We start from the raw sequence: 18,759 nt of genomic DNA on the forward strand, positions 1-18,759 counted from the left end.
CAAACCCCTCACCCTCTTACGCTCAGATGAATTACTAGGTTAATCAGTAGGGTCTAACGTTGTCACTTTGTCACGTTGGTAGCAGCTATACATAAGCTGTGTAATTGAGGATTTATAGAAGCAATGTGCCCACTTCATGTTTAAATATTCATAGCTCTCCTCAGTGGGGAGAAGCACAGTCTAATGTTGCCATGCCCACTGTGTCTGTTTTAGATGCAAAAGCACATCCCTCTAATCCGACTCTAATTCTGTCTCCTATGATTCTCAGGCTATCTGCATGCTGTCTTGCTAATGTCAGAGAGAGGGAGAGGGAGAGGGAGAGGGAGAGGGAGAGGGAGAGAGAGAGAGAGAGAGAGAGAGAGAGAGAGAGAGAGAGAGAGAGAGAGAGAGAGAGAGAGAGAGAGAGAGAGAGAGAGAGAGAGAGAGAGATGTCTGGAAGGGCTCTTGTAGATTCTGGTGTACATGTGGCTGACGTTGTCTCGATGCTGGGATGGGATGCTGTCAGTCTGGTGTGTGTGTGTGTGTGTGTAGTCTATAGTGAGATTAGCCTGTTTTCTCTCCAGGTTGACTGCTGTGGGCATCACCCAAATGGTTACTGGACCTCTAACCCTGCCCTGAGAATCCATCTGACAGGGATCAAAATCGGAGTTTCTTTTCCACTATAATACAGCCTCAGAAGGCTCCTACACTTTATGAGTGCCCATACCCGGGGCCTTTCTGCCTGACATCTGCTCATATCAAGTTTTCCAACCAGACAAACACTCAGGTCAACTATTGCAACACTAGAACCAACCCTTTTGTTGCTACTCAGAGAGGATCGTAACTTTGAAGTGGAACATTTATTATAGAAAAGTCCTGTTAGAATGAATGGGCCTGTGTCTTCTGAGGAGGTTCCGGATTGTTCTGATGTAAATGTGAATGAGAGAGGAGAACTCCTTAGGGAGGAGTATGGCTAAATGGAACATCCATGCTATGTCAGTCTACGACAGGAACAATGTAACTCACTCTCTCTGTTTGTAACTCACAGGCCTCGTGCAAACACCCACATTAGGTATACCGGAAGAGGTGTGTAATCCCATCTAACAGAATACCCTCTAGTGTATTTGGGGCAGCAGGTAGCCTAGTGGTTAGAACGTTGGGCCAGTAACTGAAAGGTCGCTGGATCGCATCCCTGAGTTGACAATGTACAAAATCTGTTGTTCTGCCCGTGAACAAGGTTCCTGGTAGTTCCCCGGTAGTCCGTCATTGTAAATAATAATTTGTTCTTAACTGACTTGCCTAGTTAAATAACGGTTACACATTTAGTATTTGGAAAGAGGAGATAGAGACAGATATAGAGGGGATGGTGTTTATTCGTTAACTTCTTTGTCTGGTCCTACGTATAATATGGCACACTATGAGGCCAAGTCCTGACCTGTGAACTTGTGAGACTGAGACTAATGTCAATGTGGGTCCACAGGGTTAATGTCAGTGTGGGTCCACAGGGTTAATGTCAATGTGGGTCCACAGGGTTAATGTCAATGTGGGTCCACAGGGTTAATGTCAATGTGGGTCCACAGGGCTAATGTCAGTGTGGGTCCACAGGGTTAATGCCAATGTGGGTCCACAGGGCTAATGTCAATGTGGGTCCACAGGGCTAATGTCAGTGTGAGTCCACAGGGCTAATGTCAATGTGGGTCCACAGGGTTAATGTCAGTGTGGGTCCACAGGGTTAATGTCAGTGTGGGTCCACAGGGCTAATGTCAGTGTGGGTCCACAGGGCTAATGTCAATGTGGGTCCACAGGGCTAATGTCAATGTGGGTCCACAGGGCTAATGTCAATGTGGGTCCACAGGGCTAATGTCAATGTGGGTCCACAGGACTAATGTCAGTGTGGGTCCACAGGGCTAGTGTGGTTCCACAGGGCTAATGTCAATGTGGGTCCACAGGGTTAATGTCAGTGTGGGTCCACAGGGCTAGTGTGGGTCCACAGGGCTAATATCAATGTGGGTCCACAGGGCTAATGTCAATGTGGGTCCACAGGGTTAATGTCAATGTGGGTCCACAGGGCTAATGTCAGTGTGGGTCCACAGGGCTAATGTCAATGTGGGTCCACAGGACTAATGTCAGTGTGGGTCCACAGTGCTGACAGAGGCTGACCTGGGGAATGCCACATGTGTCTGACTAACTATGTGCCACATAGATCAAACTGTCCAAGAGCCAACAGAGTAGGCAGGCTATTGTGAGAAATGGAATCACTGAGGAAAGCTCTATCAGTGTTATTTTACCAATGTGAATAGCCATAGCTCATTACAATATTCTCTCTGCATCCCGCAAGTGTATTGAAGTGTGTGTAGCTGTAGCATCAAGTGAAACCATGACGACTGTACAACTCAAACACACCCTTACACACTGCCCCCATACAACCTTGGAGCCATCCTCCAGACACCCAAAAAGTGCAGCTGGAGTTGTGTAGGGCCCCGAGATGCCCAGCTCCATCTTTCTCTGAGGTAAAGTGGAGTCAAGGTAAACTGAGATTGATTCTCCCGGGTCAGAATCGATTCTGGCTGGATCAGCACTCTCACCATAAGGGGCCCACTGACGGAGATGATTAATAACACACATACACATTGCATTACCCTTTGCACACAGATGGCCCGTCAGGTTTAAGGTTGATGGAGGATAACACTGCTGTGCTTCGCCACGTCATATACTGTAGACCAATTAGACCTAACCACCCGCTTTCTGCATCCTTCACATATCCTTCCATCGCTGCTGATGCCATTCATCACTATGGACCTGTTAATGAATCTTGCAAAGGCTAAAAGAGTATTACCGTGGTCTTGATTGATTCACATAGCTCTGCCAACAGTAAGTACTGTTCTTCGATGTTAGAGTGTGGTTTGGTTAGTTGGTGTAGACATTGACAACCCTGAGGTATACGAAGCGTTTTTATTTTATTTATCCACAATAGAACAAGCAAACGTAAAAAAAAAAAAATTGTTACAATTGAAAACATTGAAGAAATCGACGTACTGAATATGGATGTACATCTTTAAACGAAAGAGAGATGTTTCACCTTGAAAAGTACTACAAATGTAAAAAAAATATGAACAAGTATGATGACAGTTTGAACATGATCTACTTCTATATTCCCGGGCAATTTCTTCTTCTCAAATTTCATTTCTTTGCCGTAACAAAGAAAAGTATTGATTTTAACACTGACATTGAGTAAATGGACCTATAAAGACACAGAGAAATATGCTTCCAAATGAGCTTACTGTACAATAACATCAACAAAAAGCAAGAAAGATTATACACTGATATCTCAACCACCGCTAACTGCTACACCAACGCCAGCCCCGTAAGAGAAAGAAACCTGGACACATCTCTAAAATATCTACATCCTGATAGATAGCTGTCTTTATTTGAATAACCAGCCCCCTCTTTTGACAAAAGGACTAGTATTTTAGTTACTCAACGGTAGACGGTATAGAACAAGATCGGTTTAACAAAAGTCTACAATAATGCAGAGTTGTAATTGGTTTAAATCCATAACAACTTGTGGTAGCTATTGAGTGACAGCTACTCTGGGTACGCTAAGCACTTGACTATCTACCGTTGAGCATTTTAGTTGGATCAAATTCATCAGGCATAACTAACGCCACCCCTTTGGGGTCCTCTGTAGGGCACTAGCACAGCGTACAGTGATTGGCCCGCCTGCCTGCCTGCCTGCCTGCAAGGCCTCAAGCCCTGAACCGCTACCAACCATGCAAAACTGAACAGAGTGACAGATAAAATCATGCAAAGCAGTTGGGTTGTTTTCTTCCCTGGAACCGACACAGTTCTGGAACCAGAGAGTTTACAGGAAATCACAGCAGGGTCCTTCCCATTCAGAAAGCTCTTCGAGTTTCCTTTTTCTTCTCTCCCTTCCTCCAATGAAAATCGAAATTGCAGTTGTTTCCATGTTCGTGGGAATCAAGTCAAGATCTTGTTGTTGTTGTTGATTTTTTATTTCCAAACTAGAACTTTCCCGGGTGAACCCCAGCCGAGCACATGAGGGGAAGTGGGCCTGTCCCTTCGATGACATCGCTGTGTGGCTGTAATTTGATTGGATGGCAGCTGCCAATGGGTCCCAGAGAGGAAGGGTCCCACATAAAATGTCATAGATTTCATTACGAAGTGGAAAAATATAGGACATTGTCATAACGAGTGGTGTGGGTTTGTTTTCTGCACAAGGGTGTGTATCCCCGGTGCTGTAGCCCAACAAAGGGTTAATAGTCATCGTAAGTGTTGAGGTCAGTGAAGTATGAATTGGTGTAAGTCTTCCCGGCTAGCTGGGGGTTGAAGTACTTATTTCTTTCCTCCAGAATCAGGTTGTTCTTATTGAAAGCCTGTGAAGGACAGAGAGAGAATGAAGAATAGGAAGAGGAAGAGAAAGAGGATGAGGAAGAGGATGAGGGAGAGGAAGAGGGTGATGAAGATGATGATGAAGAGGGAAAAAGGAAGAGGATGAGGAAGTGGAAGAGGATGAGACACAGAGAGAGGAGAGAGCGTCAGTGTCAACTGTATTGAAACACCATGGTATAATTAAGCAATAAGGCCCGAGGGGGTGTGGTATATGGCCAATATACCACGGCTAAGGGCTGTTCTTAAGCACGACGCAACGCGGCCATATACCACAAACCCCAGAGGCGCATTATTGCTATTATAAACTGGTTACCAACGTAATTAGAACAGTAAAAATACATGTTTTGTCATATCCGTGGTATATGGTTTCGAGCCCAAAATGCTGATTGGCTGACAGCCGTGGTATATCAGGCCGTATACCACGGCTGTCAGCCAATCAGCATTTTGGGCTCGAACCACCCAGTTTAATATGATGATTCAGTCTAAATGGCTAATGAAAGCTGAAGCTTAAGGGAATGTATCCAACAGGAAAATAATCCTTGGAGCAACAACATAACAATCAATGGGAGGTCACTACATGAATGAAGCATACCATCTCAAAGAACAAAGTCAGAACATTGACAATACCAACAGGCTGGCAACAATGATAACCACTGAGGAAGTACAGTGTGTTATGGTGAGAAACCATAGTCTACTGATCTCATCTCTAATGTCTCCACATCAGCCTGTGAGTGATTAATCAAGTCAGAAAATAAGGAAGCGCCACAGGGTATCTCTGTTCTGCCCTTCTCTATGGTTCTGTGAAGATACCGTATGGGTCTGTGAAGATACCGTATGGGTCTGTGAAGATGCCGTATGGGTCTGTGAAGATGCCGTGTGGTTCTGTGAAGATACCATACGGTTCTGTGAGTTCAGAACTCTGAGGGGAGTACAACCTCAGCAGGTTGTTTAATTGATGTGCGTCCCTCTGTCTCATAAACTTGTCAATGAGGTGTAAGGCTGTGACGATACAAACTCTTTGGTCCTTTAAAAACCTGCTGTATGTAAAATGTTGTGTGCTATAGCTTGGAAAATAAATCCATGTGACTCGAGGTGAAAATATAATGATGTTTGTTTCCAACATTAGGGCTGTTTTCCTAAAGAAGTTAAATCTGCTTTGTGTTTTGTTTAAATGCCAAGCTAGTAACGAGTATTGCGATACTGGTATCATCTCGGTCCTAGATAAATCTACTCTGAAAGTCCCTGGAAGCGGAATAATTCAGCAGTTGATGACGCTGCGTTTTGTTCTTGATTGATGGATCCGTATATGAACTCACGGGAGATGTGAACGCTGAGCACATATAATATTATTCTATCCCCATTACATTTTCATGACTTGCATTGAGTGACCGACAAACATAACTCAATGTCCAAATAATGTGTTATTAGTTGAGTCTAAAAAGACAATTTCCATGTCTAAAATGGAATAAACTACCCATTTTATGTTCACCTTAATTTCTTAAAAGCCCAAATCAGTCTAAAACTGTAATATCTAGTATCTCTTAGTGGCCCCATGGCTGAACTCAGAAATGAACCAGGCCTCTTCCAATCTGACTTTATAGTGTTTTTAGTGCAGTTCAACAAAAGCTGTTGAACAGTTGGGTGGCATTAGAGATAGAGAGAGAAAGCAGACAGCTACGGAGAAAATGAAATGAGTTTACAGCAAGTTCTCTTTCTCCATGGTAACCCATCACATTAGAAACCAAACAGAACTAATCAGACAGGGAAATAAAGGGGAAGACAGAAAATTGAAAAACCAACACATGCAAATGAAAGGTGTCAGAACATGGCGGACGTTTCAGAACGGAAAGAGATGAGTGGAAAATACACTGCCTTCTCAAAAGTCTATGGGTAATCCAATGGCAGGGGTGGACAACTCCGGTTCCTAGAAGTCACAATGTCTGCTGGTTTTCATTATTTCCTTCAGATCCAGACCTGGGAGACCAGCTGATCTAGACCAGGGAGACCAGCTGATCTAGACCTGGGAGACCAGCTGATCCAGACCTGAGAGACCAGCTGATCCAGACCTGGGAGACCAGCTGATCTAGACCAGGGAGACCAGCTGATCTAGACCTGGGAGACCAGCTGATCCAGACCTGGGAGACCAGCTGATCTAGACCAGGGAGACCAACTGATCCAGACCAGGGAGACCAGCTGATCCAGACCTGGGAGACTAGCTGATCCAGACCTGGGAAACCAGCTGATCTAGACCTGGGAGACCAGCTGATCTAGACCAGGGAGACCAACTGATCCAGACCAGGGAGACCAGCTGATCCAGACCTGGGAGACTAGCTGATCCAGACCTGGGAAACCAGCTGATCTAGACCTGGGAGACCAGCTGATCCAGACCAGGGAGACTAGCTGATCTAGACCAGGGAGACCAGCTGATCTAGACCAGGGAGACCAGCTGATCCAGACCAGGGAGACTAGCTGATCCAGACCTGGGAGACCAGCTGATCCAGACCTGGGAGACCAGGTGAGCGCACTCTCGGATCAATCAACCAATTGATCAACATGAATGGATCAATTAAAAGCCTGAACAAAGTGAAGCGCGATGGATGAGAGTTGAGCTATCCTAAAAGCAGCAAAGCTACTGACTAAGTGCCAGAGAGAGAAGAGAAAACCAGCAGACATTACGGCTCTCGAGGACCGCAGTTGCCTTCCCCTGGCCCTATGAGATGAGTATGAAAGAATGGGATTCCTGAGCAATGACAGAGAAACTGAGTCTACCCCGACCTGACGCACACAGGAAGCACCACAGGAAGTGGGGGCACGGTGGAGAGGAAGAGGAAGTGGAAGGAGGTTGTTGATAGGCTAGGAGGTGGGTCAAGAGGCGGGATGTTGTAGAGGTCAGAAGTCAGTAGAAAGTTAGTAGAAAATCTCCAAGCCACGCATGGACACACCCATGTTAGTAGACAGAGGCTGGCACATGCCGGGGTCGTCCAGGGTCAAGAGTACAGACACATCGGGCTGCGGGAGGAGAGGAACGGGCAAGAGTCATCCTTACTGGATCCACAATGGATGACTAAGTTCTACTGTACCCAGGGGACCACATGATCATCCTATGCCCTCTATAAGGTAGGACACACTACGCGTCATTCAAAATGACAATATTTCAGCTAAACTCACTGCCTTTGTCTCAATGGCACTCATCTTTCAGAGCTTACCTAAATGATGAAGATGTTATATGTTTATTCAAAAGTACAACCCAGCTATTAAACAAGAGTAAAGACTGAGGCAGAATAAAGACTCTTTTTGAGTTTTTCACTGAGCCAAATAAGCATTGTCCATATTCATTTTCCTCTATCCATAGCTGCAAACTGGATTCCACTCACACACCAGACTCTAATTACATGATAGATGGACACTTCTCAAATCTTTATTCTGCTATGAAAACTGCATTCCAAGACATTAGTTCTGCGCCAGAGAATACATTCACTTTAGACAGTGTGTCTGTTCAGTCATTTATAGAAGATGGATACTCTTCTGAAAGTCAGCTCTCTGTCCACACTCGCTAGACTAACTCAATACGGTAACTCGCTAGACTAACATAATAGGCTAACTCGCTAGACTAACTGTTGATAATGAGATATAAATGGTATTTATTACACTAACTCAATAGGCTAACTCACTAGACTAACTCAATACGTTAACTCGTATAAAATAATGGCTCAACTTCGTAACCTATTGACTTTCCAAACCAAGCCTTGTGTCAACAGAAATCTGGTCAGAGAAAATATAACTAACTAATATTATTGATGTATTATTTATTTAAATCAGGAGGTTCCTACTGTTATTAAACACGAAGACCTGGAACCTATTCACCCCGATTTAGTCACCTAAGTTATGTACATTGTGATACTATGTACATTTTGTTAGTAACTTATGAGAAAGCAGTGTACATCTAAATGGCTATAGACACAGAACAGTGCAGTCACACAGAGTAGATGCAGGACCACCCACACACAAGTAAAGATGAGCTACAATACTATAGACCAGCCCAGGGGTTTACAGTACTATAGACTAGCCCAGGGGTTTACAGTACTATAGACCATCCCAGGGGTTTACAGTACTATAGACGAGCCCAGGGGTTTACAGTACTATAGACTAGCCCAGGGGTTTACAGTACTATAGACTAGCCCAGGGGTTTACAGTACTATAGACCAGCCCAGGGGTTTACAATACTATAGACTAGCCCAGGGGTTTACAGTACTATAGACTAGCCCAGGGGTTTACAGTACTATAGACCATCCCATGGGTTTATAGTACTATAGACCAGCCCAGGGGTTTACAGTACTATAGACCAGCCCAGGGGTTTACAGTACTATAGACTAGCCCAGGGGTTTACAGTACTATAGACCAGCCCAGGGGTTTACAGTACTATAGACCATCCCAGGGGTTTACAGTACTATAGACTAGCCCAGGGGTTTACAGTAATATAGACCAGCCCAGGGGTTTACAGTACTATAGACCAGCCCAGGGGTTTACAGTACTATAGACCAGCCCAGGGGTTTACAGTACTATAGACTAGCCCAGGGGTTTACAGTACTATAGACCATACCAGGAGTTTACAGTACTATAGACCAGCCCAGGGGTTTACAATACTATAGACCAGCCCAGGGGTTTACAGTACTATAGACCATCCCAGGGGTTTACAGTACTATAGACCAGCCCAGGGGTTTACAGTACTATAGACCAGCCCAGGGGTTTACAGTACTATAGACCAGCCCAGTGGTTTACAATACTATAGACCAGCCCAGGGGTTTACAGTACTATAAACCAGCCCAGGGGTTTACAGTACTATAGACCAAATCAAATTAAATTTGATCTGTAACATGCGCCGAATACAACAGGTGTAGACCTTACAGTGAAATGCTTACTTACAAGCCCTTAACCAAAAATACAGTTTTAAGAAAATACCAGCTCAGGGGTATAGAATAAAGGTTAAATAAAACAATTATATATATAGGTGATCCTAGACTGACACAGAGTGTGTCAGTATACAAACCTTAATGGCATCCACCGAGTCGTATTTGTCCAGTTTGTTGATGTGGTTGGTGATGGAGGTGTTGAGTGGTGATGCTGAGATGGGGTGGATGACTGTAGCATCGTGAGACTGCTGCTGATAGCGCTGGCAGTAGGTGTACACCAGTAAGGTGACCAAACACCCCAGGATAGAACTACTCAGGCCTACAGCGATCATATGGAACACGTTGAAATCTGGAGAAGGGAAGTAGAGAGAATACTTTAAATGATAACACATTTGTGTAAAACACCGTTTTATGGGTAAAAATGAGCAGTCTGCACAAAGACTGGCGTCGCATTAGAAACTGTGAATGAGCTCATTATTGATCCCCCCCCCAAAAAATCACACTACACACGACATGAAATATTATGCTATCACATTATCACACTACATTATCACACAACATTATCACACTATCACACTACATTATCACGCAACCGCACAACATTATCCCACATCACATAACATTATCACACCACAGCACAACATTATCGTGCTGCATTATCATAATACAACACAGCATTATCACAACATCACAATACATGATCATGCTATCACACCACATTATCACGCCACCACACTACATTATCACAATATCATGCTACACGGTCACACCATCACACTACATTATCACAATAGCACATTACATTATCACACTACATTATTACATTACATCACCACTTTACCACACTACATGATTACACTATCACACCACATTATCACACTACCACACTGCATTATCACAATGTCACACTTCATTATTACACCATCACATCATATTATCACATGACATTATCACACTTTATTATCACACCATCACACTACATTAGCACATTCCATTATTACAATACCACACACCATTATCCCACTTCATTATCACACCAGCACACAACATTATCCCACCACATTATCCCACTATCCCACTACATTATCCCACTACATTATCTCACTATCCCACTACATTATCCCACTATCACATACATTATCCCACAATTCCACTACATTATCTCACTATCCCACTACATTATCCCACTATCCCACTACATTATCCCACTATCTCACTACATTATCTCACTATCCCACTACATTATCACACTACCCCACTACATTATCCCACTACATTATCTCACTATCCCACTACAGTATCACACTATCCCACTACATTATCCCACTATCCCACTACAGTATCCCACTATCCCACTACATTATCCCACTATCCCACTACACTATCCAACTACATTATCTCACTACATTACCTCACTATCCCACTACATTATCCCACTATCCCACTACATTGTCCCACTATCCCACCACATTATCCCACTACATTATCCCACTATCCAACTACATTATCTCAAAAACCCACTACATTGTCTATCCGCATGTCTATCTACACTATCCCACTACATTATCCCACTATCCCACTACAGTATCACACTATACCACTACATTATCTCACTACCCCACTACATTATCCCACTATCCCACCACATTATCTCACTATCCCATTACTTTATCTCACTATCCCACTACAGTATCACACTATCCCACTACATTATCCCAATATTCCACTACATTATCCCACTATCCCGCGACATTATCTCACTATCCCACTAAATTATCCCACTATCCCACCACATTACCTCACTATCCCACTACATTATCTCACTATCCCACTACAGTATCCCACTATCCCACTACATTATCCCACTATCACACCACATTATCTCACCATCCCACTTCATTATCCCACTATCCCACTACATTATCTCACTATCCCACTACATGATCTCACTATCCCACTACATTATCCCACTATCCCACCACATTATCTCACTTTCCCACTACATGATCTCACTATCCCACTACAGTAACACACTATCCCACTACATTATCCCACTATCCCACTACATTGTCCCACTATCCCACTGCATTATCCCACTATCCCATACATTATCCCACTATCCCATACATTATCCCACTATCCCACTACATTATCTCACTATCCCACGACATTATCCCACTATCCCACTACATGATCCCACTATCCCACTACATTATCTCACTATCCCACAGCATTATCTCACTATCCCACTACACTATCTCACTATCCCACTACATTATCCCACTATCCCATTACATTATCTCGCTATCCCACCACATTATCCCGATATCCCACTACATTATCTCAATATCCCACCACATTATCCCACCACATTATCCCACTATCCCACTGCATTATCCCAATATCCCACTACATTATCTCAATATTCCACTACATTATCCCACTATCTTACTACATCATCCCAGTATCCCACTACATTATCTCACTATCCCACTACATTATCCCACTATCCCACTACATGATCCCACTATCCCACTACATTATCCCACTATCCCACTACATTATCCCACTATCCCACTACATTATCTCACTATCCCACTACATTGAACACATACGCACTCTTACCTCCGCATCTTCTCTCCTCCTGACTGGAACGAGCGATGGAGACTTCTTTAAAAAGAGAAGATAAAAAGAGATAATGAACAGAAGCACAGACTTGTTACCCTGGAAAAGGGGATAGATACGAGGGACGCGTGTGAGCATTATATTGAGACTGAACCAGAGGATGATGACGTCCATCAGCAGGTACCTGAAGAGGCTTATGGTAAGTAGTGAATGATAAGTAGCGCATGATAACTAGCGAATGATAAGTAGTGTATCAGGCCTCATTAATAGAAATTAAGTACACGACTCTTCTAATGAGCCTTGATGGAGTGGCATGGTCATTACTATTCCTATTCCTATTCCTATTCCCATTAAAACAGATTAGTGATAAGGAGCTAGACACACTGGTGTTTCAGACAAATAAAGTGATTCACACTTATCCCCTAATATAGGTTACTGTCATACCACTGGAGAACACTTATCAACTAATATAGGTTACTGTCATACCACTGGAGAACAATTATCAACTAAGATAGGCTACAGTCATGCCACTGGAGAACACTTATCAACTAAGATAGGCTACAGTCGTGGAGTACATTACAAAGGGAAGGTTGAGACAGTTTGAAGAAGTTCAAATGTTTTATTATCTATGGGTCGCTAAGTGTTAGATAGTCCAAAGTGTCCATTCATACTATGTGGAAGACGTCAACACGGGAGACGTCAACGCGGGAGACGTCAACGAGGGAGACGTCAACGCGGAAGACGTCAACGCGGAAGACGTCAACGAGGAAGACGTCAACGCGGAAGACGTCAACGCGGGAGACGTCAACGAGGGAGACGTCAACGCGGGAGACGTCAACGCGGGAGACGTCAACGAGGGAGACGTCAACGCGGGAGACGTCAACGCGGGAGACGTCAACGCGGGAGACGTCAACGCGGGAGACGTCAACGCGGGAGACGTCAACGCGGGAGACGTCAACGCGGGAGACGTCAACGCGGGAGACGTCAACGAGGGAGACGTCAACGCGGGAGACGTCAACGCGGGAGACGTCAACGCGGGAGACGTCAACGCGGGAGACGTCAACGAGGGAGACGTCAACGCGGGAGACGTCAACGAGGGAGACGTCAACGCGGGAGACGTCAACGAGGGAGACGTCAACGCGGGAGACGTCAACGCGGGAGACGTCAACGCGGGAGACGTCAACGAGGGAGACGTCAACGCGGGAGACGTCAACGAGGGAGACGTCAACGAGGGAGACGTCAACGCGGGAGACGTCAACGCGGGAGACGTCAACGAGGGAGACGTCAACGAGGAAGACGTCAACGAGGAAGACGTCAACGCGGGAGACGTCAACGTGTGTGTGTGTGTGTTTGATTGAGCCTCTCAGAACTCAGAGAGAGAGTAAGAGGTCTAATTATCCAGTGGTGTAGTAGACATCAATGTTCTGGTGTGTCTCACATTACACCCTGTCAATAAGGGAGATCCCTGTCCGGACACACATCAATACTACTTGGGCTGTGTGTGTGTGTGTGTGCGTTCATGCATAAATGTGTCAACTCAAATCAAGTCAAATTGTATTAGTCACATGCACCGAAAAACAACAGGTACAGTGAAATGCTTCCTTACGAGCCCGTAACCAACAATGCAGTTTAAAAAAACTGGTTGCACATTTGTGTGTGTGTGTGTGTGTGTGTGTGTGTGTGTGTGTGTGTGTGTGTGTGTGTGTGTGTGTGTGTGTGTGTGTGTGTGTCACGACTTCAGCCAAAGTCGGTCCCTCTCCTTGTTCGGGCGGCGTTCGGCGGTCGACGTCACCGGCCTTCTAGCCACCGCCGATCCACTTTTCATTTCCCATTTGTACTGTCTTTGTCTTATCACACCTGGCTTCACTCAACCAATTACTTGTTTATTATTTAACCCTCTGTTCCCCATGTTGTGTTCGTGAGTGATTGTTTGTTGTAATTCGGTCCGTGTTTGTGGGCTATCATTGTTGCCTTGTATATTTGTATTTTTTGAGTAAAGTACTTTTTAATTACTCATATCTGCTGTCGCGCTCCTGACTCCCTACACCAGCCACACATAGGACCGTTACTGTGTGTGTGTGCATGCGTGCGTGCGTGCGTGCGTGTGTGTGTGTGTGTGCATGCGTGCTTGCGTGTGTGTTCTATTACCCGGTATAAAGTTGGAGTCAGGTGGGCAGGCCCTGGTCTCAGTGTGATTTCCGGAACATTGGTTTCCAGTAGGGAACAGGACATTACAGTGTCGAACACGCAGCTGGGAGCCAGAACTGTCACACTGGCACCATAGGGACCAGTTAGACCAACTCTCTGGAGACAGAAAATAACCAAATTATTATAACTGGACTGCTGTGTACACACGTTTACATTCAACTGTGTAACAAATGCCAAGAGACAAATCATTATGAACATTGAATGGCAGTAAAGTGTGTTTCTAACCGACAAAACAACTTGTAATGATGAGTTGTCAGGAGAGCTAGTAGACAGACAGGAACTAAAGCAGGTTGCATGTGACGTGCGTGTGCGTGTGTGTGTGTGTGCGTGCGTGTGCGTGTGCGTGTGCGTGTGTGTGTGTGCGCGCGCGTGTGTGTGCGTGTGTGTGTGTCTGTGTGTGGGTGACTGTGTGTGTGACGTGTGTGTGTGTGTGTGTGTGTGACTGTGTGTGTGTATGTGTGTGTACCTGGACATGATTGTATGTTACAGAGAGCCTCTTCAGTGTGTAGTCCCAGACATATATCTCCTCCATAGCCTGGTGGGGGGTTGTTGCAGGTGCGCGTCCTCGTATAGTGTCCCCCTCCACACGTCACTGAACACATAGACCAGCCAGACCAGCACGACCAGCTACCATCCACTACACAGCAGGAGAGAGAGGGAGACAGGTGTTGTGGAGGACAAGAGATTGGTGTGTATATCTACGTGAATATGTGTACACATGTGTGTGTGTTCCTGTCAGTGGAGTGTATTCATGGTTGCCAAGGGAAACCAGGCTTCCCCCCAAAAAATGACCAAGAAAAAAATAAGTAAAAATACATATTTTTACATGTATATTTTTTTAGTCTCTCTGTGTTTCAGAATTGTCCTTCGATTCAAGTGGCTGAATGTATGTCACCGGAGAAAGATTCCAAGCGAGCGAAACAGCCATGAAGACTGGCGACGCGGTCTAAGGCTTCAGGCTTCACTACAGATCCAGGTTCGATCCCAGGCTGTGTCGCAGCCGGCCGTGACCGGGAGATCCATGAGCGTTGTCGGGGTTAGGGGAGGGTTTGGCTGGCTGGGATGTCCTTGTCCCGTTGCACTCTTGTGACTCCTTGTGGCGGCCGGTGTTTCCTCCGACACATCGGTGCGGCTGGCTCCCCGGGTTAAGCGAGCAGTGTGTCAAGAAGCAGTGCGGCTTGGCGGGTTTGTGTTTCGGAGGACGCATGGCTCTCGACCGTCGCCTCTCCCGAGTCCGCACGGGAGTTGCAGCGATGGGACAAGACTGTAACTACCAATTGGGGAGAGAAAGGGTAATAAATAAAGAGTATGAAATTGTTGCCACCTGTAGAATTGAATGCAAGGGAAGCCAGCGAGCATTTGGACTCCCTTGATAAAAAAATAAAAAAATAATAACCAATCAGCGTTGAGCTAAACTGAGTGAGCTCAACTGGGAATGGTTCTGGCACACCAAAAAACAAGTGTCAAAGGAAGCCAGTTTGGATTTGACAGAAACATCTTGAATTATTGCATCTCGTTGTGTTGTTGTCCTCCGGTGGCTAGCTAAATAAAATTGCTCCTTTCCTAAATTAGCCATGGATGGAGATAGTGATTTGGACTTGTGGTTTTACATAATTCTCTTTACTGGCCAATGATTATAACGGCGATTCTGATCCAACCATTAATTCATACATTGTGCCCCTGGACTGAGAGAAATGTAACATGTAGCTGGATGTAGAAGGCTAATGTTAACTAGCTAATGTTGCCCATGGAAGGAAGTTAGGGCTAGCGAGCAATCATTTTAGCCAGGTAGCCTAGGACAAAAAACTAAAAGCGTGTACTGTATGACAGAGTGACAGACCATTAAGTCAACATGACAGAAGAGGATGTCATTGGCGTTTCTCTACAAGTAGGGTAAGGTGACATTGTTTCTCTACTTGCACGAACGTGCGCACACACACACACACACACACACACACACACACACACACACACACACACACACACACACACACACACACACACACACACACACACACACACACACACACACACACACACACACACACACAGAGAGAGAGAGAGAGAGAAGTCCTCATGCTTATTAAAACCATTGTTCACCGGACAGAGGTTGCTCTCCGGTTTTGTGATGAAACAAAAGTGTGGTTTGATTTAATCTGCCACTGTGTCTCCTAATTGTCTCAGCTTTTAGGCCTATATATCACGGTCGCAAGGCATATGAACTACCAGGTTATAGAGAACACAAGGCAATTATCACAACACATAGGTTGTAATAGGGCTTTTTTCCCCCTGGCTTCTCTAGTGATTTTACAAACGCAACCACAAAAGAGTAGAGGGAGCCAGGAGGAGAGGAGGAGATAATATGGAGGGAGGAGGGAGGAGAGGAGAGTATGGAGGGAGGGGGGAGGACAGGAGAGTATGGAGGGAGGGGGGAGGAGATAATATGGAGGGAGGAGGGAGGAGAGGAGAGTATGGAGGGAGGGGGGAGGAGATAATATGGAGGGAGGAGGGAGGAGAGGAGAGTATGGAGGGAGGGGGGAGGAGAGGAGAGTATGGAGGGAGGGGGGAGGAGATAATATGGAGGAAGGAGGGAGGAGAGGAGAGTATGGAGGGAGGGGGGAGGAGAGGAGAGTATGGAGGGAGGGGAGAGGAGAGTATGGAGGGAGGAGGGAGGAGAGGAGAGTATGAAGGGAGGGGGGAGGAGAGTATGGAGGGAGGGGAGAGGAGAGTATGGAGGGAGGAGGGAGGAGAGGAGAGTATGGAGGGAGGGGGAGGAGAGTATGGAGGGAGGGGGGAGGAGAGGAGAGGAGTGTATAGAGGGAGGGGGGAGGAGAGGAGAGTATGGAGGGAGGGGGGAGGAGAGGAGAGGAGTGTATGGAGGCAGGGGGGAGGAGAGGAGAGTATGGAGGGAGGGGGGAGGACAGGAGAGTATGGAGGGAGGGGGAGGACAGGAGAGTACGGAGGGAGGGGGGAGGAGATAATATGGAGGGAGGAGGGAGGACAGGAGAGTATGGAGGGAGGGGGGAGGAGAGGAGAGTATGGAGGGAGGGGGGAGGAGAGGAGAGTATGGAGGGAGGGGGGAGGACAGGAGAGTATGGAGGGAGGGGGGAGGACAGGAGAGTATGGAGGGAGGGGGGAGGACAGGAGAGTATGGAGGGAGGGGGGAGGAGATAATATGGAGGGAGGAGGGAGGACAGGAGAGTATGGAGGGAGGGGGGAGGAGATAATATGGAGGGAGGAGGGAGGACAGGAGAGTATGGAGGGAGGGGGGAGGAGAGGAGAGTATGGAGGGAGGGGGGAGGACAGGAGAGTATGGAGGGAGGGGGGAGGAGATAATATGGAGTGAGGGGGGAGGACAGGAGAGTATGGAGGGAGGGGGGAGGACATAATATGGAGGGAGGAGGGAGGACAGGAGAGTATGGAGGGAGGGGGGGAGGAGAGGAGAGTATGGAGGGAGGGGGGAGGACAGGAGAGTATGGAGGGAGGGGGGAGGAGATAATATGGAGGGAGGGGGGAGGACAGGAGAGTATGGAGGGAGGGGGGAGGACATAATATGGAGGGAGGAGGGAGGACAGGAGAGTATGGAGGGAGGGGGGAGGAGATGAGTGGGTTCAGGAGGGGGCTGTTTTAGCATCTGGATGAAACAAAACCTGCTAGCTGTCACGTCTGAACTAGACACACACACACACACACACACACACACACACACACACACACACACACACACACACACACACACACACACACACACACACACACACACACACACACACACACACACACACACACACACACACACACACACACACACACACACACAGAGAGAGAGAGAGAAGAGTCCTCATGCTTATTAAAACAAGTGTAAACATGGTAACATAAAACGCCTCCAGGAATCAAACAAGAGACCAAACAAAAAATCTAACACAACCTTTCAGAATACAGTAACGTCTTGGCAACAGGACAAGTACAAACTCTCATTGTGCACTTTTTGCTTTGTCCAAGAACTGTAATGTCTCAACGACATGTCAGGATCAGAAAAACATCTCATTGTGCTGTTCTATCTTTGTCCAAGTACCTCCCCAAAAAATGAAGGTCTCTCAGCAATCACTTGGAACAAAATCTTTTGACTTCATCTGATGAGAAATGTATATTTTCCGGACAATTTCAGAATTGGTTTGAAACAGCTCGGCCTGTAAGGTGCTGGCTGGGGGGTAATTGAAGTTTGCCCTGGTTTTGTCATCTCTGTGCAATTTCTCTATCGTAAACTGACACATAAGTCGATTCCTTCCCGTGCTTGACGGATAGTCTCATCTCGACCGGCTGCCGTGGAAAACCAGGAAAGATTCATTTGTTTCAAAAACCAGACGGATGTCAGACATAACTTTTCTCTCTCTCTCTCTCTCTCTCTCTCTCTCTCTCTCTCTCTCTCTCTCTCTCTCTCTCTCTCTCTCTCTCTCTCTCTCTCTCTCTCGCAATTCAATTCAATTCAATTCAAGGGGCTTTATTGGCATGGGAAACATGTGTTAACATTGCCAAAGCAAGTGATGTAGATATTATACATTTTTTTTTTATCTCTCTCTCTCTCCTCTCAATTCAATTCAATTCAATTCAATTGACTTTAATGACA

At 45.9% G+C, this 18,759-nt stretch overlaps 1 protein-coding gene across 3 annotated transcripts; it reads right to left on the reverse strand.

Annotated features, from left to right (window-relative positions):
• Positions 1–2,917: 2,917 nt before the first annotated feature.
• On the reverse strand, positions 2,918–14,771 carry LOC129859009 (semaphorin-5A-like). Of its 3 annotated transcripts, none has more exons than XR_008760121.1 (6): positions 14,599–14,771; positions 14,073–14,228; positions 11,925–11,969; positions 9,437–9,648; positions 7,165–7,398; positions 4,286–4,373 (listed from the first exon to the last, which is right to left on the reverse strand). XR_008760121.1 is itself a non-coding variant. In XM_055928304.1 (5 exons), the coding sequence occupies exons 1-5, from the start codon at positions 14,732–14,734 to the stop codon at positions 4,254–4,256; spliced, it is 669 nt and encodes a 222-aa protein (XP_055784279.1). In that variant the 5' UTR covers positions 14,735–14,771; the 3' UTR covers positions 2,918–4,253. The 3 variants fall into 3 exon arrangements, 1 of the variants encoding a protein (XP_055784279.1); XR_008760122.1 differs by having other exon boundaries at positions 4,287–4,373; positions 7,174–7,398; XM_055928304.1 differs by lacking the exon at positions 7,165–7,398 and having other exon boundaries at positions 2,918–4,373.
• Positions 14,772–18,759: the final 3,988 nt, after the last annotated feature.

Source organism: Salvelinus fontinalis, chromosome 7 (assembly GCF_029448725.1).
Source record: "Salvelinus fontinalis isolate EN_2023a chromosome 7, ASM2944872v1, whole genome shotgun sequence".
Taxonomy (NCBI): Eukaryota; Metazoa; Chordata; class Actinopteri; order Salmoniformes; family Salmonidae; genus Salvelinus; species Salvelinus fontinalis.